At 43.6% G+C, this 26261-nt stretch overlaps 2 protein-coding genes across 3 annotated transcripts in view; both read right to left on the bottom strand.

The window, feature by feature from the left end:
• inppl1a (inositol polyphosphate phosphatase-like 1a) overlaps positions 1-17437 on the bottom strand; it is a 32561-nt gene extending 15124 nt beyond the window's left edge. Inside the window, exons 1-8 of the mRNA XM_056442125.1 lie at positions 16886-17437; positions 5584-5647; positions 4744-4894; positions 4499-4580; positions 2651-2797; positions 1772-1862; positions 1395-1484; positions 860-958 (exon numbers count right to left, since the gene is read on the bottom strand). Coding sequence (XP_056298100.1) covers positions 860-958; positions 1395-1484; positions 1772-1862; positions 2651-2797; positions 4499-4580; positions 4744-4894; positions 5584-5647; positions 16886-17067 — 906 coding nt within the window. The 5' untranslated portion in view covers positions 17068-17437. The remainder of the gene's footprint in view (positions 1-859; positions 959-1394; positions 1485-1771; positions 1863-2650; positions 2798-4498; positions 4581-4743; positions 4895-5583; positions 5648-16885) is intronic.
• Positions 17438-23405: 5968 nt separating this feature from the next.
• On the bottom strand, positions 23406-25979 carry folr (folate receptor). 2 transcript variants are annotated; one of them, XM_056442138.1, is made up of 5 exons: positions 25804-25887; positions 25582-25730; positions 24947-25135; positions 23905-24040; positions 23406-23739 (listed from the first exon to the last, which is right to left on the bottom strand). In XM_056442138.1, the coding sequence occupies exons 2-5, from the start codon at positions 25636-25638 to the stop codon at positions 23465-23467; spliced, it is 657 nt and encodes a 218-aa protein (XP_056298113.1). In that variant the 5' UTR covers positions 25639-25730; positions 25804-25887; the 3' UTR covers positions 23406-23464. The 2 variants fall into 2 exon arrangements, with proteins under 2 accessions (XP_056298113.1, XP_056298112.1); XM_056442137.1 differs by lacking the exon at positions 25582-25730 and having other exon boundaries at positions 25851-25979.
• Between the last annotated feature and the right edge of the window lie 282 nt (positions 25980-26261).

Here is a 26261-nt window from a genome sequence, read left to right as displayed (position 1 = left end):
TGTAACTCTTCCCCCTGACTACTTTCAGAGGGACTACATTAAGAGGGATTACTTTAAGAGGGACTACATTAAGAGGGATTACTTTCAGAGGGACTACTTTAAGAGGGATTACTTTAAGAGGGACTACTTTAAGAGAGACTACTTTCAGAGGGACTACTTTCAGAGGGACTACTTTCAGAGGGACTACTTTCAGAGGGACTACTTTCAAAAGGGACTACCTTCAAAAGGGACTACTTTAAGAGGGACGACTTTCAGAGGGACTACTTTAAGAGAGACTACTTTAAGAGGGATTACTTTAAGAGGGACTACTTTCAGAGGGACTACTTTCAGAGAGACTACTTTCAAAAGGGACTCCTTTCAGAGGGATTACTTTAAGAGGGACTACTTTCAGAGGGACTACTTTCAGAGAGACTACTTTAAGAGAGACTACTTTCAAAAGGGACTACTTTAAGAGGGACTACTTTCAGAGGGACTACTTTAAGAGGGACTACTTTCAGAGGGACTACTTTCAGAGGGACTACTTTCAAAAGGGATTACTTTAAGAGGGACTACTTTAATAGGGACTACTTTCAGAGGGACTACTTTCAGAGATACTACTTTCAAAAGGGACTACTTTAAGAGAGACTACTTTCAAAAGGGACTACTTTCAGAGGGATTACTTTAAGAGGGACTACTTTCAGAGGGACTACTTTCAGAGAGACTACTTTCAAAAGGGACTACTTTCAGAGGGACTACTTTAAGAGGGAATACTTTCAAAAGGGACTACTGTAAGAGGGACTACTTTAAGAGGGACTAGTGTGTGTGTGTGTGTGTGTGTGTGTGTGTGTGTGTGTGTGTGTGCGTGTGTGTGTGTGTGTACCTCGAAGGCCTGCACGGGGATGGCTTTGCTGTGCCGCATGGAGAGCGGAGGAAGGGAGCACGGCGATGACAAACTCATGTCCTGGAGAGCTTTCAGAGCCTGAGGAGAGAAAGAGATCAAAGGGAGAGAGACAACAATCACAAGAGAGAACGGGAAGAAGAGAGAAAACACACAAACACACACAGAAGAGACTCTCGGACACAAATGGAGATGCTGTGGGTGTGTTGGTGTCAACAATGAAACAGTTTCCCATGTTTTCTAAGAGGAGCAGAGGGGGCGGAGTCAGTGACATCACACGAGTCAAGACACGAGGCAGCGGAAGTAGAAATGAACTTTTAAATTAGGGATTGAAGCTGAAAGACACGTCGCTCTATTTCTCTTTCCCAGGAATCAAATAGTATGCAAATATTTTTAGAAGGGCAGCGACAACAAATTCACTTCTGTTAAAAGATCCGAGGGAGCAGCAGTGATCATGTGGAGGCTGCATGACTGTGTGTGTGTGTGTGTGTGTGTGTGTGTGTGTGTGTGTGTGTACCTTCTTCTCGATGGAGGACAGCAGGTCTTTGAGAATGGCCAGCTTGGTCACAAGGTTCTCCAGCTCCTGGTCTCCACCCTGATTCACCGACTGGCGGAGGAAAGAACTACATTAACTTTATGAAGACTACAAAGATGGAGAAAACACAACAAGCAGACGTTTCAAGAAGGAGAACAAGAAGAACAAGAACAAGGACAAAAATAGGGACGAGAACAAGAAGAAAGACAAAAAGAAGGACAAGAAGACAGAAAGAAGAACAAGAAAAAGAAGAAAGACAAAAAGAAGAACAACAAGAAGAACAAAAAGAAGCAGAAGAAGAACATGAAGGACAAGAAGAAGGAAGACAAAAAAAGGACAAGAAGAAGAAGAAGTCGTACCTGTTGGATCATCTTGGAAACCATGAAGGCACTCTGCTGATCAAAGACTTTAGACAAGATCTCCAGACCCGACAGAACCTTATCCACCTCCCTGTGGGGGGGGGGGGGGGGGGTCAAAGGTCATCCTCATGTTCACAGTCACCACGCCGCCCTCAAAGGTCTCAATATAAACTACTAGAACCTATTGTTAAATAATAATAATAATAATAACCTTCAATTTTATATAGCGCTTCTCTAAATACCCGAAGTCTCTTTACAGTCCAGAGTCCAGTAGTCATACACACACAGTCATCCCGGTGGTGGAGCTACATCAGGAGCCACAGCTGCCCTGGGGCAGCCTGACGGAAGCGTGGCAGCCAATCAGCGCCTCCGGCCCCTCCCCCACCACCAACATCCATACGAACCAGGGTCAGGCTGCGGTGCATGTCTTTATAATAACTCTCTGCATTTGATTATTGTTTATTTGAGTGTAGAAATATTGAACGTAATAAGATTTCTCTAATATTGTAACATAAATCCATTACATTTGAAACCTTCAAAATAGAAGCACGGGATATTTCCTTACATTTCTTTAAGAAAAGGTGATCACGTGTCTTTCAAGCTGTCAGGGGCCACATAAAATGAAAATATCTCTAATATTACAACATAAATCCATTTTATTTGATACCTTCAAAATAAAAGCATTGATGTTTTCCTGTTTTTCTGTGGCTCATTTCAATGTTTGAATGTGCAACATGTGCCACTGTGACCAAAACAAGAGAAGAAGCAGGCGGCTCTGCAGGCTGTGCATGTCTAGGATTTAGTAGAAATGGCTTAGTGTAGCGCATGCATGGACCAGAGTGTGTGTGTGTGTGTGTGTGTGTGTGTGTGTGTGTGTACCCGTTGAGCCGTTTGCAGGAGGCCACCAGCGTCTTGTTGAGGTGAGGCAGCGAGCCGGCTCCCTGCTTGACGGCCTCCAGGTCCAGAGCGTAGCTGCCCTTCAGGTACTCGTGGGAGATGGTGCTGAGGCCGTTCGCTGCTGGAGCGCTACAACGTTCACACGATGAAGAGTGTTTATACAAAGGTCACGGGTTTGAGAACACCTGCATTCCTCTAAAGGAAAGACCTTCACCTTTAAGGGTTGTTATGGTCTGTCTTCCTTTGTTTTGTGCCCTTTTCTTGCCATAACAAGAGTAATATACGACTCCCTGCAGTACAACACTGTCCACATGAAGCTTCAGGTGTCGTGACACCGGCTGCCCCCTCACTGCTTTATACACACAGTGATCAACTACAGGTGAGACACCTGGAGGAAGTGTGAGCTTCAACTCTCACGGCTTCATTTACTACCAGAACAAGTTGTGAACCATCACGTGTTCCCTGAAAAAGGCCTTTTATATAACTGTGAAATGTGCATTATGTTTCTGTTTTTGGGAACTAAACTTTGTTTGACCTCTGGCAGTTTGCCGCTGACTTTTGACCCATTTCAGGTTCTTCACTGGAGCTGCTGACATGTCAATAAAAACAGGAAAAATGGGCGTGTTCTAAAACATTTGACCGGTAGGGAACATAGTCACTGTGTATCTGTACGTGTGTGTGTGCGTCTGTGTCTCTGTGTGTCTCTGTGGATGTGTATGTCTGTATGTGTGTCTGTGTGTATATGCGTGTCTGTGTACGTGTGTGTCTGTGTGAGTGTATGTGTGTGTGAATGTGTATGTGAGTGTGTGTCTGTGAATGTGTATGTTTGTGTGAATGTGTGTGTGTGTGTGTCTGTGAGCGCTGCATCTGTGCGGTCAGGACTTTTAGAATCACACACTTCCTCTTACACGCACACACACACACACTCATACAGACAAACATAACACACACGCACACACACACACACATGTCAGCAACGCTGTGTATCCAGCGCGACTCTAAACAGGACGTGGTTTTCCTTCTTCATGCAAACAGACGGGGGAGGTTAATACGAGTCTGTGTGTGTGTGTCTGTATGTGTGTGTCTGTCTGTGTGTGTGAGTGTGTGTGTATGTGTGTGTCTGTGTGCGTGTGTGTATCTGACCACGTGTGTGTGTGTGTGCGTGTTTGTTCATATACCTCTACTTACAATTTGTATTATATTTACAGTGAAGCAACATCATGCCTCGGCTTCTGTGCGTGTCTGTGTGTGTGTGTGTATGTTTGTCTGTATGAGTGTGTGTGTGTGTGTGTTGCAGTTGTGTGCGTGCACCACATGGTGAACTCGTTGTGAAGCAGCGAGTGGGTCTGAGTCTCTGACCTCTCGGGGGGCGTGTGTGTGTGTGTGTCTGTGTTTGTGTGTGTGTCTGTGTGTGTGTGTGTCTATTTGTCTGTGTGTGTCTGTGTGTGTGTCTGTGTGTGTGTGTCTGTGTGTGTGTGTGTGTGTCTGTGTGTGTGTCTGTGTGTGTGTGTCTGTGTGTGTGTCTGTGTGTGTGTGTGTCTATTTGTCTGTGTGTGTCTGTGTGTGTGTCTGTGTGTGTGTGTGTGTCTATTTGTGTGTGTGTGTCTGTGTGTGTGTGTGTCTGTGTGTGTGTGTGTGTGTGTGTGTGTCTGTGTGTGTGTGTCTGTGTGTGTGTGTGTCTGTGTGTGTCTTTGTCTGTGTGTGTCTGTGTGTGTGTGTGTGTGTGTGTGTGTGTGTGTGTGTCTGTGTGTGTGTCTGTGTGTGTGTGTGTCTGTGTGTGTGTTTGTCTGTGTGTGTGTGTCTGTGTGTGTGTGTCTGTGTGTGTCTGACCTCTCGGGGGGCGCGTCCGGTCCGGGGGGCGTGTAGGTGGAGGCAGAGCGGGGGGGCAGCGGCGGCTTCTCGTCCTCCCCATCTACCAATCAGAAGACGAGACGTTCACACAAGACAAGGTGAGGACGTGAGGCTGTGAGGATGTGAGGATGTGAGGCTGTGAGGACATGAGGACGTGAGGCTGTGAGGATGTGAGGATGTGAGGTGAAGATGTGAGGATGCGAGGTGAGGATGTGAGGAGGTACCTGAGTAGTCCCGGTCGTCGCTGAAGGCCGCCTCCTCCTCACGGTCCACGTGGAACAGCAGCGTGGACACCAGGCCCTGACTGGGCTGCAGGTACAGACTCACCAGCTCAGGTAACGTCTGGAAACGCTTCGGCTGCACGCCCTGAGACGTCTAGGATGAGAGGAGAGGAGGAAGAGAGGAGGAGGAAGAGAGGAGGAGAGGAGGAAGAGAGGAGGAGGAAGAGAGGAGAGGAGAGGAAAGTAGAAGAGGAAGGAGGAGGCAGAGGAAGAGCAAGAGGAGGAAGAGGATGAGAAGGAGGAGGAGAGAAGCAGATGATGAGGAGGAGAAGGACAAGAAGGAGGAGAAGGAGGACAAGAAGAAGAACAACAAGAAGGAAAATAATGAGAAGGAGCAGGAGGAGGAGGAGGAAGAAGAAGAGGAGGACATGGTGTGATATGAGCCAGAGACCTAAAAATAAGACCAGGAAGAACTTCTCCTGGTAAACACACAACACCATACAGCAGATGTGGCCACACGCATAGAGTGAGTGTGTGTGTGCGTGTGTGTGTGTGTGTGTGTGTGAGAGAGAGAAAGGCAGGGCATGCATGTGGCTGGTGGAGACTTCACAGCTGTTGGGCACAACGCACAAAGAGGCTGCTGTTAGAGTGTGTGTGTGTGTGTGTGTGTGTGTGTGTGTATGTGAGAGAGAGAGTTAGGGAGCCAACAAAACCATCTCTGCCTGCCAGCTGCTACTGAAGCAAATACAGTTTTTGCTGCGCACACACACACACACACACACTTGACCTCAGTGGAGTGAGTACGTGTGTGTGTGTGTGTGTGTCTGTGTGTGTTTTCTGTACCTGCACAGCGAGGAATCCGTCCTCGTCCGGGAGGATTCTGTAGGTGTGGACGTGTTTCTGAAACCTAGAGAGAGAAACACCAAGAGGAAGACGTGAGGCTCAGAGACGACATTAAAACAACCCCAACGCTCCATCACGCCACACACACTCAGTGTGACCTTAGTGAACAGGGGTGTGTGTCTGTGTGTGTGTCTGTGTGTGTGTCTGTGTGTGTGTGTGTGAGGGTCTAAACGATGCGAGAGCTTCCACCTGTCGCTGTACGTCACAATTTTTTTTCCCACTGACTGAAATCCAGGAGCATTGGAAAATTAAAAAATGTGTGTCTGTTGGGTGTGTAATGTGTGTGTGTGTCTGTTGGGTGTGTAATGTGTGTGTGTGTCTGTTGGGTGTGTAATGTGTGTGTGTGTGTCTGTTGGGTGTGTAATGTGTGTGTGTCTGTTGGGTGTGTAATGTGTGTGTGTCTGTTGGGTGTGTAATGTGTGTGTGTCTGTTGGGTGTGTAATGTGTGTGTGTGTCTGTTGGGTGTGTAATGTGTGTGTGTCTGTTGGGTGTGTAATGTGTGTGTCTGTTGGGTGTGTAATGTGTGTGTGTCTGTTGGGTGTAATGTGTGTGTGTGTGTAATGTGTGTGTGTGTCTGTTGTGTAATGTGTGTCTGTTGGGTGTAATGTGTGTAATGTGTGTCTGTTGGGTGTAATGTGTAATGTGTGTGTCTGTTGGGTGTAATGTGTGTGTGTGTGTAATGTATGTGTGTAATGTGTGTGTGTCTGTTGGGTGTAATGTGTGTGTGTCTGTTGGGTGTAATGTGTGTGTGTGTCTGTTGGTGTAATGTGTCTGTTGTGTGTAATGTGTGTGTCTGTTGGTGTGTAATGTGTGTGTGTCTGTTGGGTGTGTAATGTGTGTGTGTCTGTTGGGTGTGTAATGTGTGTGTGTCTGTTGGGTGTAATGTGTGTGTGTGTCTGTTGGTAATGTGTGTGTCTGTTGGGTGTAATGTGTGTGTGTCTGTTGGTGTGTAATGTGTGTGTGTCTGTTGGGTGTAATGTGTGTGTGTGTCTGTTGGTGTGTAATGTGTGTGTGTCTGTTGGGTGTAATGTGTGTGTGTCTGTTGGGTGTAATGTGTGTGTGTGTCTGTTGGGTGTAATGTGTGTGTCTGTTGGTGTGTGTGTAATGTGTGTGTGTGTCTGTTGGGTGTAATGTGTGTGTGTCTGTTGGTGTGTAATGTGTGTGTGTGTCTGTTGGGTGTAATGTGTGTGTCTGTGTGTGTCTGTTGTGTAATGTGTGTGTGTCTGTTGGGTGTGTAATGTGTGTGTGTCTGTTGGGTGTGTAATGTGTGTGTGTGTGTCTGTTGGGTGTGTAATGTGTGTGTGTGTGTGTGTGTGTGTGTCTGTGTGTAATGTGTGTGTGTCTGTTGGGTGTGTAATGTGTGTGTGTGTCTGTTGGGTGTGTAATGTGTGTGTGTCTGTTGGGTGTAATGTGTGTGTGTCTGTTGGGTGTGTAATGTGTGTGTGTCTGTTGGGTGTGTAATGTGTGTGTGTGTCTGTTGGGTGTGTAATGTGTGTGTGTGTCTGTTGGGTGTGTAATGTGTGTGTGTCTGTTGGGTGTGTAATGTGTGTGTGTCTGTTGGGTGTAATGTGTGTGTGTCTGTTGGGTGTAATGTGTGTGTGTCTGTTGGGTGTAATGTGTGTGTGTGTCTGTTGGGTGTGTAATGTGTGTGTGTGTCTGTTGGTGTAATGTGTGTGTGTCTGTTGGGTGTAATGTGTGTGTGTCTGTTGGGTGTAATGTGTGTGTGTCTGTTGGGTGTGTAATGTGTGTGTGTCTGTTGGGTGTAATGTGTGTGTGTCTGTTTGGTGTGTAATGTGTGTGTGTCTGTTGGGTGTGTAATGTGTGTGTGTCTGTTGGGTGTAATGTGTGTGTGTGTCTGTTGGGTGTAATGTGTGTGTGTCTGTTGGGTGTAATGTGTGTGTGTGTCTGTTGGGTGTGTAATGTGTGTGTGTCTGTTGGGTGTGTAATGTGTGTGTGTCTGTTGGGTGTGTAATGTGTGTGTGTGTCTGTTGGGTGTGTAATGTGTGTGTGTCTGTTGGGTGTATACAGCTATCAGGACTCAGAGTTACCAATAATAGATTATAGATCATAGACTATAGATCATAGATTATAGATCATAGATCATAGACTATAGATCATAGACTATAGATCATAGATCATAGACTATAGATCATAGATCATAGACTATAGATCATAGACTATAGATCATAGATTTTAGACTGTAACTCTGTGTGAAGTCCAGTCATCAGAGATGAACTCTGCTGGCCCACGTGATCTCGTGGTGGTAAAAACTAGGGCTGTCAATCGATAAAAAAAATTTAACTAATTAATCGCACATTTTGAAATTCATTAATCGCGATTAAAAGTATTTTTTTCTTCTAAAGACTAAATCTTCTAAATGAACGAGTAATCCCTTCAGACAGCGTGTATTTTAGACACTTGTTTAATTGTATTCTTTTTTAAAGACCAAACTTCCCACAGAGCTGTGTTTTCAAAGAGGCTCCTACCTATAAAGTGCCAGCGAGGGATTTAATATCGTGGATGATAAATTGTTTCTTCAGTGAAACATCAGATTAGTAAACAAAGGTGTATTGAGACACATTGGTCCTGTCATCTTTAACATACACAGCAGAACCAGTGGCCTTGGGAACTGACACATATGTCACGTTAACCCTCTGGAGGCTGGGCTCATTTTCTCCATTTTACAAAAACATGTAAATTCACCTTTTAAAGGCTTTTGCATGTGACACACCCCAGTGTTTCCCCCACCATTCTATCAGGGTGAGGCCCCGCCCCCCTGTCATGTTCTCTATCGCGCCAGATTACAGCAGAAGTAATGTACGGTTCTTTCCTTAAAGACGTCTTTGTTCTTTATTAAACTAAACGTCTGTTGTTGGTCGTCTCTCCAGCAGAAGTAATGTACGGTTCTTTCCTTAGAGACGTCTTTGTTCTTTATTAAACTAAACGTCTGTTGTTGGTCGCCTCCAGCTGAAGTAATGTACGGTTCTTTCCTTAGAGACGCCTTTGTTCTTTATTAAACTAAACGTCTGTTGCTGGTCGCCTCCAGCTGAAGTAACGTACGGTTCTTTCCTTAGAGACGTCTTTTGTTCTTTATTAAACTAAATGTCTGTTGTTGGTCGCCTCCAGCAGAAGTAATGTACGGTTCTTTCCTTAGAGACGCCTTTGTTCTTTATTAAACTAAACGCCTGTTGTTGGTCGCCTCCAGCAGAAGTAATGTACGGTTCTTTCCTTAGAGACGTCTTTGTTCTTTATTAAACTAAACGCCTGTTGTTGGTCGCCTCCAGCAGAAGTAATGTACGGTTCTTTCCTTAGAGACGTCTTTGTTCTTTATTAAACTAAACGCCTGTTGTTGGTCGCCTCCAGCAGAAGTAATGTACGGTTCTTTCCTTAGAGATGTCTTTGTTCTTTATTAAACTAAACGCCTGTTGTTGGTCGCCTCCAGCAGAAGTAATGTACGGTTCTTTCCTTAGAGACGTCTTTTGTTCTTTATTAAACTAAACGCCTGTTGTTGGTCGCCTCCAGCAGAAGTAATGTACGGTTCTTTCCTTAGAGACGTCTTTGTTCTTTATTAAACTAAACGCCTGTTGTTGGTCGCCTCCAGCAGAAGTAATGTACGGTTCTTTCCTTAGAGACGTCTTTGTTCTTTATTAAACTAAACGCCTGTTGTTGGTCGCCTCCAGCAGAAGTAATGTACGGTTCTTTCCTTAGAGACGCCTTTGTTCTTTATTAAACTAAACGCCTGTTGTTGGTCGCCTCCAGCAGAAGTAATGTACGGTTCTTTCCTTAGAGACGTCTTTGTTCTTTATTAAACTAAACGTCTGTTGTTGGTCGCCTCCAGCAGAAGTCATGTACGGCTCTTTCCTTAGAGACGCCTTTGTTCTTTATTAAACTAAACGCCTGTTGTTGGTCGCCTCCAGCAGAAGTATTGTACAGATCTTTCCTTAGAGACGCCTTTGTTCTTTATTAAACTAAACGCCTGTTGCTGGTCGCCTCCAGCAGAAGTAATGTACGGTTCTTTCCTTAGAGACGCCTTTGTTCTTTATTAAACTAAACGCCTGTTGTTGGTCATCTCCAGCAGAAGTAATGTACGGTTCTTTCCTTAGAGACGCCTTTTTGTTCTTTATTAAACTAAACGCCTGTTGTTGGTCGCCTCCAGCAGAAGTAATGTACGGTTCTTTCCTTAGAGACGCCTTTGTTCTTTATTAAACTAAACGCCTGTTGTTGGTCGCCTCCAGCAGAAGTAATGTACGGTTCTTTCCTTAGAGACGCCTTTGTTCTTTATTAAACTAAACGCCTGTTGTTGGTCGCTCTCCAGCAGAAGTAATGTACGGTTCTTTCCTTAGAGACGCCTTTGTTCTTTATTAAACTAAACGCCTGTTGTTGGTCGCCTCCAGCAGAAGTAATGTACGGTTCTTTCCTTAGAGACGTCTTTGTTCTTTATTAAACTAAACGCCTGTTGTTGGTCGTCTCTACAGCAGAAGTAATGTACGGTTCTTTCCTTAGAGACGTCTTTGTTCTTGTATTAAACTAAACGTCTGTTGTTGGTCGTCTCTCCAGCAGAAGTAATGTACGGTTCTTTCCTTAGAGACGTCTTTGTTCTTTATTAAACTAAACGTCTGTTGTTGGTCGTCTCTCCAGCAGCATGTTATTCTGTCTCCACGTGTCGGTCACTCTTCTCTCTCCGTCTCGCCGCAGAGCTCCATGCTGGCGTGTCTGCGCGCGCATCGGGGCGGAGAAAGAAAAGAAAAAAAAAGTCCCCTTCACCTTCCGCCCCGCGTCACCGACACGTCGCCCTCTGCTTCTCTGTGAATATGGAGGAGCAGACGGGAGGAAGGAGGCGGACTGCCGCGGTTTGACACTCAGAGGAGTGAAACAACTTCAACGACACCGGAAGTCAACAAAGTTGCGTTAATTGCGTTAAAATATTTTAGTGCGTTAATCGCGGCCAAATTAATCGCATAGATTAACGCGTTAACGCTGACAGCCCTAGTAAGAAACACAATGCATTGTGGGTCTATGCACAGTGTGTGTTCCTGTTGGCAGGTCTGTGGAGTCAATGCTTTTGTTTCAGGAGCAGCTATAACAGGGGGGAGGGTCATTATGGGATGGACACAGACAATGTGTGTGTTGTCAACAATAGACGATGTTGAGGATAATGACTACTGCACACTCCTCTTCCTCCTCCTCCTCATTCTCCTCCTTTTTGTCCCTCTTCTTCTTCTCCTCCTCCTCGTCACTAAAGTAGGTTTTTAAACTATCGCAATTCTACCTCACATCAAAATAAACACATAACATGGTAGCACACACACACACACACACTAAAGTCTGCATGCTGACAAAAATAATCTAAATTCTGCAGAGCGAAGCGACGAAGAGGAAGAGAAAGATGAAGGACGGGCCAGGAGGAGTCAGAACCAGCAGACTCTGCTCCCATTGGTCCATCCTCAGACAGCATGGAAACACTTCCAACACACACTGAGTCAAAGGGAAGTACACACACGTGTGTGTGTATGTGTGTGTGTGTGACCTAAATGAGGTCACCTGATTTTAGTTTCACAGGATTTTAAACCAGTTCTAACACAATGATTATTTCAGCTCGACATGAATCGTTTATCTCTTCACAAATAAAACTTATTCATTCACAAATATCTCCACACGGCTGACCAGCTCGGTTTCTGCTTCAGGTTAACAAAGTTAAATTAAATGTGACAACCAGATTAGGACATTTACATATTTTTTAAGGGGCAGTTTGTTTGCCCCACTTACTGAAATCCAGGAGCATTTAAAAAGAAATTGGGGCACTTTTTGAAACTAGTGAAATATAATTTAACCTTTGTTCAAAAATAATAAATATACGTATTCAGGCTTACAGTAAATGTCAGTCATGAGACTTTTAGGCATTCATCTACAGATTGAAAGTGTTTTCTTAGATTTTTTTAAACAAAAAACATCAGAAAATATCCAGACAATCGCATTAAATTGAATTATTTCTTTGTGGTAATTTATTCTATTACAACTATTAACAATTGGAATTTATTTCTTTGTATAACTCAAAATTAGATTTATTGATTTGTTTACAGATGGAACAGACGAAACAAAGAACAAAACGCTATGAAATAATCTAAATGAAGGGGCATGTTGTGCCCCTCCTCGTGACACCAGGGGCAACATGACATTTCTTCAGGGCCCTTTGACCTTTGACCTCCTGTGTTTCTGATGCTGGTGACGACCGACAGGATGCAACGAGGTCACCACTCACTCAATCGATTCATCCAACTCTGTGTGTTTTATGTTTGTTATTGTTTATGTTTGTTAATGTTTTATGCGTGTTATTGTTTTATGTTTGTTAATGTTTATGTTTGTTAATGTTTTATGCGTGTTATGGTTTATGTTTGTTATTGTTTATGTGTGTTATTGATTATGTTTGTTATTGTTCTATGCGTGTTATTGTTTTATGTTTGTTATTGTTTTGTGTTTGTTATTGTTTATGTGTGTTATTGTTTTATGTTTGTTATTGTTTTATGCGTGTTATTATTTATGTTTGTTATTGTTTATGTGTGTTATTGTTTTATGTTTGTTATTGTTTTATGTTTGTTATTGTTTTATGTGTGTTATTGTTTGTTATTGTTTATGTTTTTTATTGTTTTATGCATGTTATTGTTTTATGTTTGTTATTGTTTTATGCGTGTTATTGTTTTTATGTTTGTTATTGTTTATGTTTGATGTGTGTTATTGTTTTGTTTGTTATTGTTTATATTTGTTATTTTTTAATGTTTGTTATTGTCTGTCTGTAGACTAGATGCTAATTAGCTGTGTAGCTACAATCTGGTCCAGAGCATCAAATGGTGACCTTTATGTTTTAACATGGTCCATTTAAATAAAGATAATAATAATAAAAAAGATTGTACTTCCGGAAGACCTTTAACCTTGGTTCAAAAATAATAAATATTCTTATTTAGGCTTACAGTATCTGAGCAATTGTCATAAAAATGGCAATAAGACCTGCCTAATAGTCTTATTGCCATTTTTATGACAATTGCTCAGATACTGTAAGCCTAAATAAGAATATTTATTATTTTCTGTAGTCGACAAATTCAACGTTTTTTTCTTACATTTTTTGAACAAAAACCAAACAGAAAACATAAATCAGACAATCATATTCAATTTGATTCTTATTTCTTTGTGGTTATTTGTTGTTATTATATTTTTTAAACAACTATTAACAATTATATCTTTTTTTTAATAATTCAAAATTATATTTATTGATTTATTTTGTCTAGTACAGGCGACACAGGAAGGACACGCACAACAAAAAACAAAAATAAAACAGTTTGAAGTTATCTAGATTCCGGGGGCATGTGTTGCCTCTCCTCCTGATATCAGGGGCAACATCATATTCCTTAGGGGCAGCTTTGCCCTTTGACCTCCTGTGTTTCTGACGCTGCCCCTAACAATGAGGTCATACTTCTGCATTGTTGTTATCTTACTGTTTGCATGCAAAAGCTAAACTTGCTGGTAAGTTTCCTCAAGCACAGTTTGACAAAAGCACGTTCATAACAACCCGACGGCTTCGTCAAGGAAGTCCAGGATGTGAAAGGTAAAGGGGGAGAGGAAGGGAGAGGAAGGGAGAGGTGGAAGCGGTAATAAATCCGGAAACGGATGATGCGTGGATGTGAGGAATGTCGCTGGTCAGAGAATGAGCTGGTGAATGCTTATGGCTCCAGCAGGGGGACGTGGTGTGTTCTCATAAGCCAGCGGGCAGCGGGGTGCAGGCCGATTCATTCTGGGTTCTTATCTGACGATGCATCGACCTCCGACGAGAGGATATGTGCTTCTGCAATAGTGTCAGGGGAGACATTTACAGATTGTTTTAGGTTCACTGACTGAACTCCAGGAGCATTTAAACATAAATTGAGGCACTTTTTTAAACTTGTGAAATAACATTTAACCTTTGCTCAAAAATAATAAATATACTGTCATAAAAATGGCAACTAGAACAGGCACTCCGTAGAGCGCATACCTTCGCCGCAGCCACATGTTGGCATTAGTTGCATGCCAATAGGATAAAAATTGACCGCGCTATGGTAAAAAGAAGACTTTTACCTTTTCATGAGCTTGACCTTGACCTTTGACCCGATCGATCCCAAAATCTAATCAAATGGTCCGCGGATAATAACCAATCATCCCACCAAATTTCATGCGATTCGGTTTAATACTTTTTGAGTTATGCGAATAACACGCATACAAATAAATAAATAAATACACGGCGATCAAAACATAACCTTACGCATTTTCAATGCGAAGGTAATAATAATAATCCTGTATTAGTCCCACAGAGGGGACATTTCAGGATCACAGCAGCGGCTGCACATTAGAGCGTTAATAAAAATAAAAGATTAAAATAAAACACAATAAAAGTATTAAAAACTAATAGTAAATATACAGAGAAAACAAAATATATACACATATATTAGACAATAATAAGACTATTAGGCAGTTGTCCAAAGATTCAAAGTGTTTTCTTCGATTTAAAAAAACAAAAACAAAAAACAGAAAACATAAATCAGATGATCATATTAAATTGTGTTCTTATTTATTTGTGATTATTTATTGTTATACATTTTTTAAAACAACTATTAACAATTATTTCTTTGTTTTTTATAATTATATTTCTTGATTTGTTTTGTGTACCTACCCAGTACAGGCAGTACAGATATGACACACACAACAAAGAACAACAACAAAACGCGATTAAATTATTAGAGGATAAATACCGGCGCTTTGTTTGCCTCTCCTCGTGATATCGAGGCACATTTTTATTTCTTCTGACCTCGTGTCAATGAGGAGTTAAAACTAATATTAGAAGTTTTAAAAAGTATAGAAGTTAAAACATACTGTGTGTGCGGCTGCTGGTTTACATGTACACACACACACACTCTCACTCACACACACACACAGTTAAATATCCGATAGGGGATGTCGGTCGAGTCAATATCAGAGTCACATGTCACATGACGTCGGGCTCTTATGTCCTACATCTGCAGAGAGTGATCTTTGCATCTGTTTAACTTGGGTCAGGCTGGGGGGGGGGGGGGCATGTGAGTCATTTTGGCCACTTGTAAGTGAACATCCCTTTCCCTCTGAGTCCCTGAAGGGGACACAATGCCAGTGTTGTGTGTGTGTTGGCGCTCTGCTCAGGTGTGCACAGTGCGGGTTCAGTTCCCTGAGTCAGCAGGAGGCGGTTTTGCATGTTGTTGGTGAAACGAGGCAAAACCTGCCTCTGAAAACGAGGCTGGAGGTTCATCACAGACCAGCTGACTCCTCAGCCCTACAGACAGGGAGCCATATGATCATATACTGTGTGTGTGTGTGTGTGTGTGTATGTGTATATATATATATATATATATAGTATGTGTTCCAGCTGCTTTCCTACTGCACAGATGGTAAATGAGCCTGAAGTTAAAACACCAGCCCATCAGAGGACAGCTTGTATTGACCTCCACCACCATCCAGCTCTCTGGGCCACATCACACACAGTACAGACAGGGACAGAGCTACAGACACGCCCTCCAGACACAGAGCCAGAGCTACAGACACCGGGACAGAGCTACAGACACAGGGACAGAGCTACAGACACCGGGACAGAGCTACAGACACAGACACAGAGCTACAGACACGCCCTCCAGACACAGGGACAGAGCTACAGACACCGGGACAGAGCTACAGACACAGGGACAGAGCTAGACACACCCTCCAGACACAGGGACAGAGCTACAGACACAGGGACAGACAGAGACAGGCCTACAGACAGGGCCCGGCCTCCGGTTGTGTGCCATGCTGGAGTCTCTGCCACTCGCTGACTTCATGGTAAAGTAAACAAAAGGCTGAACACCTGATGTGAACAGAGCGAACAGCGACTTCACAAGGAAACGACGAAGGAGGTTTATGTGCAACTTTTTTTTATATGTAAATGCTTGTATAGTAACAGGACTACCTGAAGGTAGCTAGCTTAAAATACCTACCTTTAAACTAACGCGTTGGCATAGTTACCGTCTATCTAAACATATGTAAAGCTTGTGTAGCTCGTGTAGTAACAACAGCCGAAGGACAGTGACTTAAAACACCACCTGAAGGTAACTATCTTAAATACCAGCTTAAAGCGACCAACTTTTCCCGGCACCTGAAGCCCCCCCCCCCACACACACACACTACCTGGAGGTAAACTAGCTTAAATACAAACTTTAAACATCTTTAAACTAACGCGTTGGCATAGTTACCGTCCATCTAAACACATGTAAAGCTTGTGTAGTAACAACAGCCGAAGGACAGTGACTTAAAACACACACAATATGAAGGTAGTTAGCTTAAATACCTCCTTAAAGCACCTTTAAACTAACGCGTTGGCATAGCTTACCCCCCCCCACACACACACACACACACACACACACACACACACACACACACACACACACACACACACACACACACACACACACACACACACACACACACACACACACACACACACACACACACACACACACACACACACACACACACACACACACACACACACACACAGCTCGTCGGTACTCACAGCACACACACACACACACACACACAGCTCGTCGGTACTCACAGCACACACACACACACAGCTCGTCGGTACTCACAGCACACACACACACACACACACAGCTCGTCGGTACTCACAGCACACACACACACACAGCTCGTCGGTACTCACAGCACACACACACACACAGCTCGTCGGTACTCACAGCACACACACACACAGCTCGTCGGTACTCACACACACACACACACAGCTCGTCGGTACTCACACACACACACACACAGCTCGTCGGTACTCACACACACACACACAGCTCGTCGGTACTCACACACACACACACAGCTCGTCGGTACTCACACACACACACACAGCTCGTCGGTACTCACACACACACACACAGCTCGTCGGTACTCACACACACACACACACAGCTCGTCGGTACTCACACACACACACACACAGCTCGTCGGTACTCACACACACACACACACAGCTCGTCGGTACTCACAGCACACACACACACAGCTCGTCAGTACTCACACACACACACACACACAGCTCGTCAGTACTCACACACACACACACACAGCTCGTCGGTACTCACACACACACACACACAGCTCGTCGGTACTCACACACACACACACACAGCTCGTCGGTACTCACAGCACACACAGCGCGTAAGCCCCGCTGACGCTCTCGCTGTCCCGCACCAGGAAGCTGCCGTCCCTCCCGGCCCGGGCCAGCAGCTCCTCGGCCGCGGCTCGGCTCAGGTCCCGGTGATACCACATCGGCGGCGCGGGCCCCAACGGCGAGACCCCCCCACCGGCTCCACCACCCCCCGCCATGGCCACGGCCCTCCAGCAACCAGGGTTCACACTCAAAGCTGCTCCTCAGGAGAGACCTCCCCGGACCCCCTGTTCTTCTTCTTCTTCTTCTCCAGACTATAAAAAAGTAGTCCAGAAGCCAGTTGGGAGCTAAAAAAAAAAAAAAAAGCAGCGCGAGCGTTATTCCGACCAATAAGGAGGCGCGAAAAGGTGGCTAAAAGTTGTACATTTTGTCGAATTAACGCCGTTTTCCTCCCGGTTCCTGGAAGACTCGCCTCCCTCCTCTTTCGCTTCCCAGTCCCACGGAAATCAGGGAATGTAAATCCACACTGGAAGACCGGGGAGCGACAGCGGGGGACGAGCCTCGGCGGAGCGTTAACAGGCGCGCGGCACTTCCGGTGAGACTTTCAAAATAAAACAGGATGTTGAGGGATTTAGATTGAGACGCTTTATTTTCGCGCTTTGTTTCCGGTTAGGTTTTATAGCTCCGGGGGAAATGTTGGATGAGGAATAAAGAGAGGCGGAATAAAGAGAGGAGGAAAAGAGAGATGGAGAGAAAGAGAAGTAAAGTATGGTTTATTTATATTTCACTTATCACAGACACAGGGTCACAAAGTGCAGTAAAATAGTCAATAAAAACAAATTGACAATAACAGGGGCCAAAACATGTCAACAGTTAAAGGAGCAAAGTAAAGAAAGAGAAGTAAAGGAATGAGCTGGTGAGGAAAGTTTTTACAACCATTGTCAGTATTACTGCATTACTTCATTTATCTGACAGCTTTGGTTCCTTCAGATTTTACATACAAAGATATGATAAACTAATTAGATATAATGCAATGTTTCTGATCGACTGAACTACCCAACAACAGTGTATGAACTAAACTTTAAAAACGTTATTAAATTCGTCATATTACATATTTTTACATAAAAACATTAAATTTGGTCTCTGCATTTGACCCATTTATAGCAATCTTGGAGCAGTGGGCTGCTGTGAAGCGCCCGGGGAGCAACTAGCAGTTCAGTGCCTTGCTCAAGGACACTTCAGAGTGACAAAAAAGTATCCACATTAAAATGCTTTTATACACTTTAATGCATCTAGAATACTACCACTGATAAAATAGCATAATGTCTAATACTATAACTCTTTGAAAGGAGGCATTGCTTATTATGAGTACCTTACTGTTCTCATATACACATATGTAACATTTAAACTTTACACTTGTACCTGAATGTTTGTTTTAATGGTATCATTAGTTTTACTTGATTAAAGGTGCAGGTGCTTCTTCCTCCTCTGAACAGGTGAGATAAAGTTCAGTTTGACTTCTTCCTCTTTAATTATCAGCGTGACCTGCAGCCACGAGGAGGCCGGCCTGCTGTCACTGCTCACGCTACCATCCAGACCCCACACACACACACACACACACACACACACACACACACACACACACACACACACACACACACACACACACACACACACACACACACACCCGACAGGTATGACGGTCCTTCGGAGCCAGACTGGAACAAAATGGAGAGAAAAAGCCAACGCAACATTTATAGATTTTACTCATGTCGTATTTTCCTCTATAGTTGCCCGCAAAAGTCTGACTCCCAAAATGTGGTATGGATACACACACACTCACACACACACACACACACACACACACAAAGCAAGAGAGAGTTGAGTTAGGAGAGAGAGAGCGGATAGTTGGGAAGGGTAGTGTGTGTGTGTGTGTGTTTCTGGGTGTTGTTTTTCTGTGTGTTGTGTTTATGTGTGTGTGTGTGTGTGTGTGTGTTTCTGTGTGTGTGTTGTCAATGACCTCAGAAAAACTGAGTATTAATAGCCACATGGACGACGGCCATCCCACTTCTATTTCTGACGATGGCATCACACTGTGGTTGCCTGTGTGTGTGTGTGTGTGTGTGTGTGTGTGTGAGGAAGACTGTAAAAGTATGTGGCTTAACAATATGTCTGCATTCAGGGATTGTAAAATCATTTTGCACAGTTAGTTTCTCTTTCATCTTCCCTTAATGTCTCTGAACCAGCCTCGCTGAGGCGGCGCTGCCCTTTACGAACCCCCCTGAACACAACCTGGGGCCACATAGACATCCCATTGCTGCTTCTGACTCATTGTTCATATCAACATCAAACGTAGTCAAATCCAATAGTTCTCATACACAATCCTCTCTGAAAAGCTTATATAGCACATACAATACTACAGGAGTGGGAAATGATTTGAATACATTATTTTATTTGTATTTCATTATTTTTTATGCAATCTATTCATTTTTATCCTTATTTCCCCTCTTTTCTGAGCCCCATTTGATGTTTGTTGTTCTTTGCGTGTTGTGTTCACTGTACCTGAACATCACATGTACCAAGACACACAACTGGAAAATTGACTGTTTGAAAATACACATTGTTGTGTTGTTGAAAACTAAATTAAAAAAAGTGAGTTTAAAAAAATCTGATGATTCACATTTTTCTTTCACATCTGAAATATTTAATTATGATCTATGCGCTAAATATTATGTAAGTCACCTGAAAAAGCAAACTGGCATATATGCCTTACATCAGCTATAAGATCCATCATCCAGCAAGATATAAACACATACACTACCATTTAAAGGTTTACGCTCACGTAGAAATGTCCTTATTTTTCAAAATAAAAGCACTTTTTTTCCCAATGAAGAACACATTAAATGAGTCATAAACTCTCTACATAGTTATTGTGTAGGTGAGTATTCTCTGGTGTTTAATGAAGTCTCTACAGAGGTGTGTAGAGGGTTAAAGTTAGGGTTAACCCTAACGCTCTACAGAGGTGTGTAGAGGGTTAAAGTTAGGGTTAACCCTAACGCTCTACAGAGGTGTGTAGAGGGTTAAAGTTAGGGTTAACCCTAACGCTCTACAGAGGTGTGTAGAGGCCCATCTCCAGGGTTCTAATGGTACATTGTGTTTTCGCCTTAGAAGACGAGCGGAGGGGTAGAAAACCCTTAAACCCTTTTGATGTGAGCGCAGCTGAAAACAGTTATGCTGCTGAGAGAAGCTATAGAACTGGCCTTCCTTTGGGCCACAAGAAGAGCTACATTAATATTTACTATAAACATCATTATTTATAACCTCGTCAACGTCTTGACTAGATTTTAGATTAATTCTGAAATGTATTTAATAGATAAAAGTGAGAGTTTTCATGGAAAACACCAAATTGTCTGCGTGACCCCAAACTTTGTAACACTAGTGTACGTAACACCTCAGACCTGATTTTATTTTCCTAAATGAATGAATGAACAATAGAGAATATATCACTCCTTACATTGTTTTCTTTTTGTCTCTTTGTTGTTGTTGTTTATTCTACGTGTTACACTTCTTGTTATAAATTTGTAAAACTAAAATCAGCATCATCTAAAAAATCTGCACATGCAATGTCTGAAAGACATCTGTACATGTCTAATTAATGCATACTTTAAAAACTAATTTTAAACAATAAAATAAATAAATGAGTGGCACAGAAAAAAATATAATAATTAAATTACATTATGCAACAATTGTACCTTATAATAACAGCTTGAAAAAAATTCTGCCGCTACAATGACTTTTAATATGGTGATTTGCGCCTCCGCCATCGGGGGTCTGTGGGGAAATAACTCCGCTATGTAGGATTCTGGGGCCGCCCGATCCGGGGCGGATGTACTTCGACCTGCTTTCTGGCAGTGATTACGCAATGTCATATAGTGCCAGTCCACGCTCGAAGCTACAGTATAAGGGCGAAGCAAGCGAAGTCTCTTGTAATGAATTACACGTTCCAATGTAAATTATGAATATGTAGCTTTTTGGTGTTGTCAACAATATTGCATTCGATCACACGTACTCCACATTCAAACATTTAGAAAACAACGTATATAGGCTGAAAACGCGATCGGTATTTCATCTAAACTAAATGTTGTCATTCTTTTGGTTATGTTAGCATTCATCTCCGATATCACAATGAATAAAACTATGCAGTCATATTTATGTAAAATCTTTGAATATTCTTACCTTATCGGTTGACATTATTTCTTGGTTTCTGACTTCGTCTGGTCATCAATACAAGTGATGCGAGGCTGCATCTATCGTAACTGGGTATTTACGACACTGATGTAAACGTTAAATACTGAAGGGGGCGCTCCAAGGGAAAAACTCCATTATGGGGCTTTAATAATAAATAAAACCGGGCACGACAAGGTATATAAATAAAAGTGAGAGTTTGAATGGAAAACACCAAGTAGTCTGGGGGAGCTCAAACTTTTGAACGCTAGTGTGTAATATGTCTCACAGACTCCGAGAAACACTCATCCAAAGACCTGATGGAGCACATTCAGACGTGGCACTGACACACACACACACACACACACACACACACACACACACACTGGAACTCTTTAATTACGGAGCAGAGAGGAGCCCTGCACTAACCGTCGGCTGGTGGTCACGTGATGTCGTGATCACAGTGCACAGGAACATTTCCCCACAGAGCAGATCCTGGGTCAGTTTGACTGGTGGTGTTGTGAAGGTGTTGTTCCATTGAACCCCAGCAGGGGGTCAGACTCACGTTCACCGGGGGCCACGGCCGCCCTCAAAGGTCTCAACTCAAACATATGAACCTGTAAACTACTCTAACATATTGTTAAATAACTCTCTTTGCATTGGATTATTGTTTATTTGAGTGTATAAATATTGTATGTAAGAAATGTTCTCTAATATTATCACATACATCCATTTCATTTGATACCTTCAAAATAAAAGCACTGGATATTTTTCTCACATTTCTTGAAGAAATGGGGATCACGTGTCTTTCAAGCCATCAGGGGCCACATAAAATGAAATTTTTTCTAATATTATAACATAAATCCATTTCATTTGAAACCTTCAAAATAAAAGCACTGGATATTTATTTTGACATTTGTATTTAGTTTAATTGTAAAGCAATATTGATCATTCATTGCTTATTACCTTCGCATTGAAAATGCGGAAGGTTATGTTTAGATCGCCATGTATTTATTTATTTATTTGTATGCGTGTTACTCGCATAACTCAAAAAGTATTAAACCGAATCGCATGACATTTGGTGGGATGATTGGTTAATATCCGGGGACCATTTGATTAGATTTTGGGATCGATCGGGTCAAAGGTCAATGTCAAGGTCATGAAAAGGTAAAAATCATATTTTTACCATAGCACGGTCAATTGTTATCCAATTGACAACTAATGCCAACATGTTCATAATTCAATGCCCAATCTTGTGATATGCGAAGGTATGCGCTCTACCAAGTGCCCATTCTAGTTTAGGTTATATTTTGATATGTTAGAAGAGCTTTTTTCTTATGATAGTTGTAGTTTAGTTCATTGTGATTGTTGTTTTAATATATTTAGTTGTATTCACTGATTGGGTAACTCTGAGCAGCTGTGGTTATATGTAGAGGTGGGTAGGCACAGGATCAGCATGCACCTGGGTGGCCGATGTTTTTTTTACCAGCACAGAGAGGAAGTGTTTTGTTCTTTTTGTTTGTTTAGGAAATAAATGATCAGAACAATAACTTAAGGAAATGGACATTACTTTCTTTTTGCCTGCGTCAACTCCGAAACCCCCCGCGGTGCATCAGGGGACTTTAGATTGATAGTGATTTGATTTCTAAAGACAAATGGCCACGACAGGAATGTAAAGATGAATAAGAGAAGAATACACTTGATGGGATGTAGCAGGTAAACTGGTGGTGGTGTATGAGGCAGAGAGAGGGAGATAGAGGGAGAGGGAGAGGGGGGGAGAGAGAGAGAGCGGGAGAGAGAGAGGGAGAGAGAGGGAGAGAGAGAGGGAGAGAGAGGGAGAGAGAGGGAGAGGGGGAGAGAGAGAGAGAGAGGGAGAGAGAGGGGAGAGAGAGGAGAGAGAGAGAGAGGGAGAGAGAGAGAGGAGAGAGAGGGAGGAGAGAGAGGGAGGAGAGAGAGGGAGCGAGGAGAGAGAGATGAGGGAGAGAGAGGGGAAGAGAGAGAGAGAGAGGGAGAGAGAGGGAGAGAGAGGTGAGAGAGAGAGGGAGAGAGAGGGAGAGAGAGGGGAGAGGGAGAGGGAGGAGAGAGAGAGGAGAGAGAGAGAGAGGAGAGAGAGAGAGAGGAGGAGAGGGAGAGAGAGAGGGAGGAGAGAGGGAAGAGAGAGAGGAAGAGGGAGAGAGAGGGAGGGAGGGAGGGAGAGAGGGAGAGAGAGAGAGGGGGGGGAGAGAGAGAGAGGGGGGAGAGAGAGGGAGGGAGAGGGAGAGAGAGGGTGGTTTATGAGGCAGATCTGGAGCCAGTTCAGATTGAAGTTGAACATTTAGAGAACACATCTGGAGAGCGTATACATGTTTTTATTGGCTCCGCAGCTGATCCCAGATCTGATCCCAGATCACTTCATGACATCATCACAGAGAGAGAAGCCACAGCCGGGAGCAGCAGGGCCGTCAGGGCCGCACCGCGGTGCCGCCGGGCCCCGTTCAGGTAGAACTCGGCCACCTGCCGGTTGGGGTTGGGCCCGTCGAACCACAGCCGCATGCAGCGGCCGGAGCTCCGGGGGAGGGGCGAGTAGACGTAGGACCGGGACCAGATCTGCTCACACATGGCCTTCGGGGTCGGGAAGACCTGGGTCCACTTCCTGCACTTACTGCCTTCAGGGCATTTATTAATACCTGGAAAGCAGAGAGGGGGAGGGAGGGGGGGGGGGGAGAGAGATGTGTAAAACAAATATGGGAATTTGTTTTTTTGTGGTTACATAGACAAATGTGAGCAAATATTTACCCACTGGTCTGTGTGTAGGTGTGTGTGTGTGTGTGTGTGTGTGTGTGTGCACACACCTGAGCTCCAGTCCCATCCCTTGTGCCAGTTGCTCTTGCAGGTGTACTCGTTCTTGCAGTCTTCCCACCAGCTGTGACAGTCCTCCCGGCACAGAGGAACGTCCACGATGCGCTCCTTCCGCCAGCTCTGGTCCACCTACACACACACACATACACACACACACACACACACATATAATATATATACATACTATAAATTTATATATAATATAAATATATATATATATATAATATATATAATATAAATATGAAGTGATTCAATTGAGTGTGAATGAAGCTTCATTCATTCTCTATTTTCTCTATTTCTGTCTTTCTGTCTGAGGGGGAGAGAGAGGTGGGAGAGGGAGAGAGGGGAGAGGGAGAGAGAGGTGGGAGAGGGAGAGAGGGGAGAGAGAAAAAGGCGTACAGGGGAAAGAAAGGTAAAGAGGAGGAAACACGTATTGATGAAGGAGGGAAGAAATGAAGGTAAAGGAGTGTGTGTGTGTGTGTGTGTTTGTGTGTGTGTGAGAGAGAGAGAGGGATGTTAAACAAATGTGGGAATTTGTTTTTTGTGGTTACATAGACAAATGTGAGCCAGTCACCGATAACTCAACATAAGTTAACATAACTCAACATAACTCAATATAAATCAACATAAGTCAACATAAGTCAACATAACTCAACATAACTTAACATAAGTCAACATAACTCAACATAACTCAACATAAGTCAACATAACAACATAACTCAACATAACTCAACATAAGTCAATATAAATCAACATAAATCAACATAAGTCAACATAAGTCAACATAAATCAACCTAACTCAACATAACTCAACATAACTCAACATAAGTCAATATAAATCAACATAACTCAACATAAGTCAACATAACTCAACATAAATCAACATAAATCAACATAAGTCAACATAACTCAACATAACTCAACATAAGTCAACATAACAACATTGGTAACGTTATGCTCCTGACGAGCCCTCCCTCTGCTGCCCCCTAGTGGTACAAGTGCACAGGTGCAGGAGGCCCAGAGCGCTGCACCCACCGCTTGTATCCAGGGCCCCAGGTGAGGGGAGCACTCATAGAAGCACGTGTCCTGGGTGAAGTGCGCCCTGCACTTGGGGCTCATGACGCCGCAGTGGTCCCAGTTGAAGTTGTACAGGTACGAGTTGTCCTTGTGGGCTTCGGCGCTGGTGTTGGCGGTGCAGCATGCGTTGTCCTTCCAGGGGGCGCACTGGAGAGAGGAGGGGGTCAAAGGTCAACACCCACCAGCATCTCTGATGTCTGCGTGGACATCGTTAGGTTGTAATAGTTTATTTTGATTCTGTGGTCTTGAGCTTTAAAATTAATACATATAGAAAGATATTATAAGAGGAAATATTAGAGAGAATATTATTATTATGAATGTGTTATGAAGCATAGGGGGACTGTCTACTCTATGCAGATGATTAATGTAAATGGCAAGAATTAATGTATGTTCATGAGAGTGAATGTTAGTGAGTATTTCAGACTGTAGAAGCCGGCTGAAGCCCGTGAAGTGACAATAACAGACAGGACTTTTATTGTAAAAATACTTGTCTAGCGACTTGACCGGAGGTGACGTTTTGACCCGGGGGTCGTGACGTTTGACCCCTCTATTTTGACTGTGAGCCAACAGGAAGGTGTGAGAGGATGAACTACCTTTGAGAGGAGCTGATTGGCTGATTCTGGGACTAAGACTCTGTGCTGGGGGAACATCGTTCTCTTTGGTCTTGACCCGGCTGCTTCCAGCTTCCAGCTGGTTGCCGTGGCGCCCGGATCACCACGAAACCCACGATCCTGAGTCCTGACTGTTTGTTAAACTTCTTTCCATTAAATATTGTTAACCTTAATTCACGCCATCCGGAGCCTGATGTCCATCACCTGCCCGGTTTCAGATCCTCTCACGACGTCCCCTGAGCGTTCCTCACCTGCAGGTAGAGCCGTCCCTCGGGCCCCGGGGCCACTTTGTGGTGTTTGGCGTCCATGCACAGGTTGAGTTTGTCCAGAGACAGAGCGCCGCCGGCGAGGCCGAGCAGCGCGGTCAGGAGGAGCCACATGGGGGGGGGGGGGGGCTTTAACACACAGCGGCGGGTCAGAGGCGTGACATCCATCAGGTGCTCTGTGACCTCTGACCTCAGTGAAACACACACTGCACTCTCAATTTGGTCATTCCCTTCGAAAGGAAAGTATAAAAGTATAGTGTCTATTTAAGAATCGTGTAATTTGTAATATGTTCAAACTGAACCGTCAGTGTTCACTCTCTTGAGGAGCATTGATGAGGTTAATTCATCATTAATTAATTAATGAACTCACATAATATCTGATGGACGTTGGCCCTG

Source organism: Pseudoliparis swirei, chromosome 20, assembly GCF_029220125.1.
Source record: "Pseudoliparis swirei isolate HS2019 ecotype Mariana Trench chromosome 20, NWPU_hadal_v1, whole genome shotgun sequence".
Classification (NCBI taxonomy): domain Eukaryota; kingdom Metazoa; phylum Chordata; class Actinopteri; order Perciformes; family Liparidae; genus Pseudoliparis; species Pseudoliparis swirei.
The sequence above is the reverse complement of the archived record's forward strand: the minus strand, read 5'-3'. Positions and strand labels throughout refer to the sequence as shown.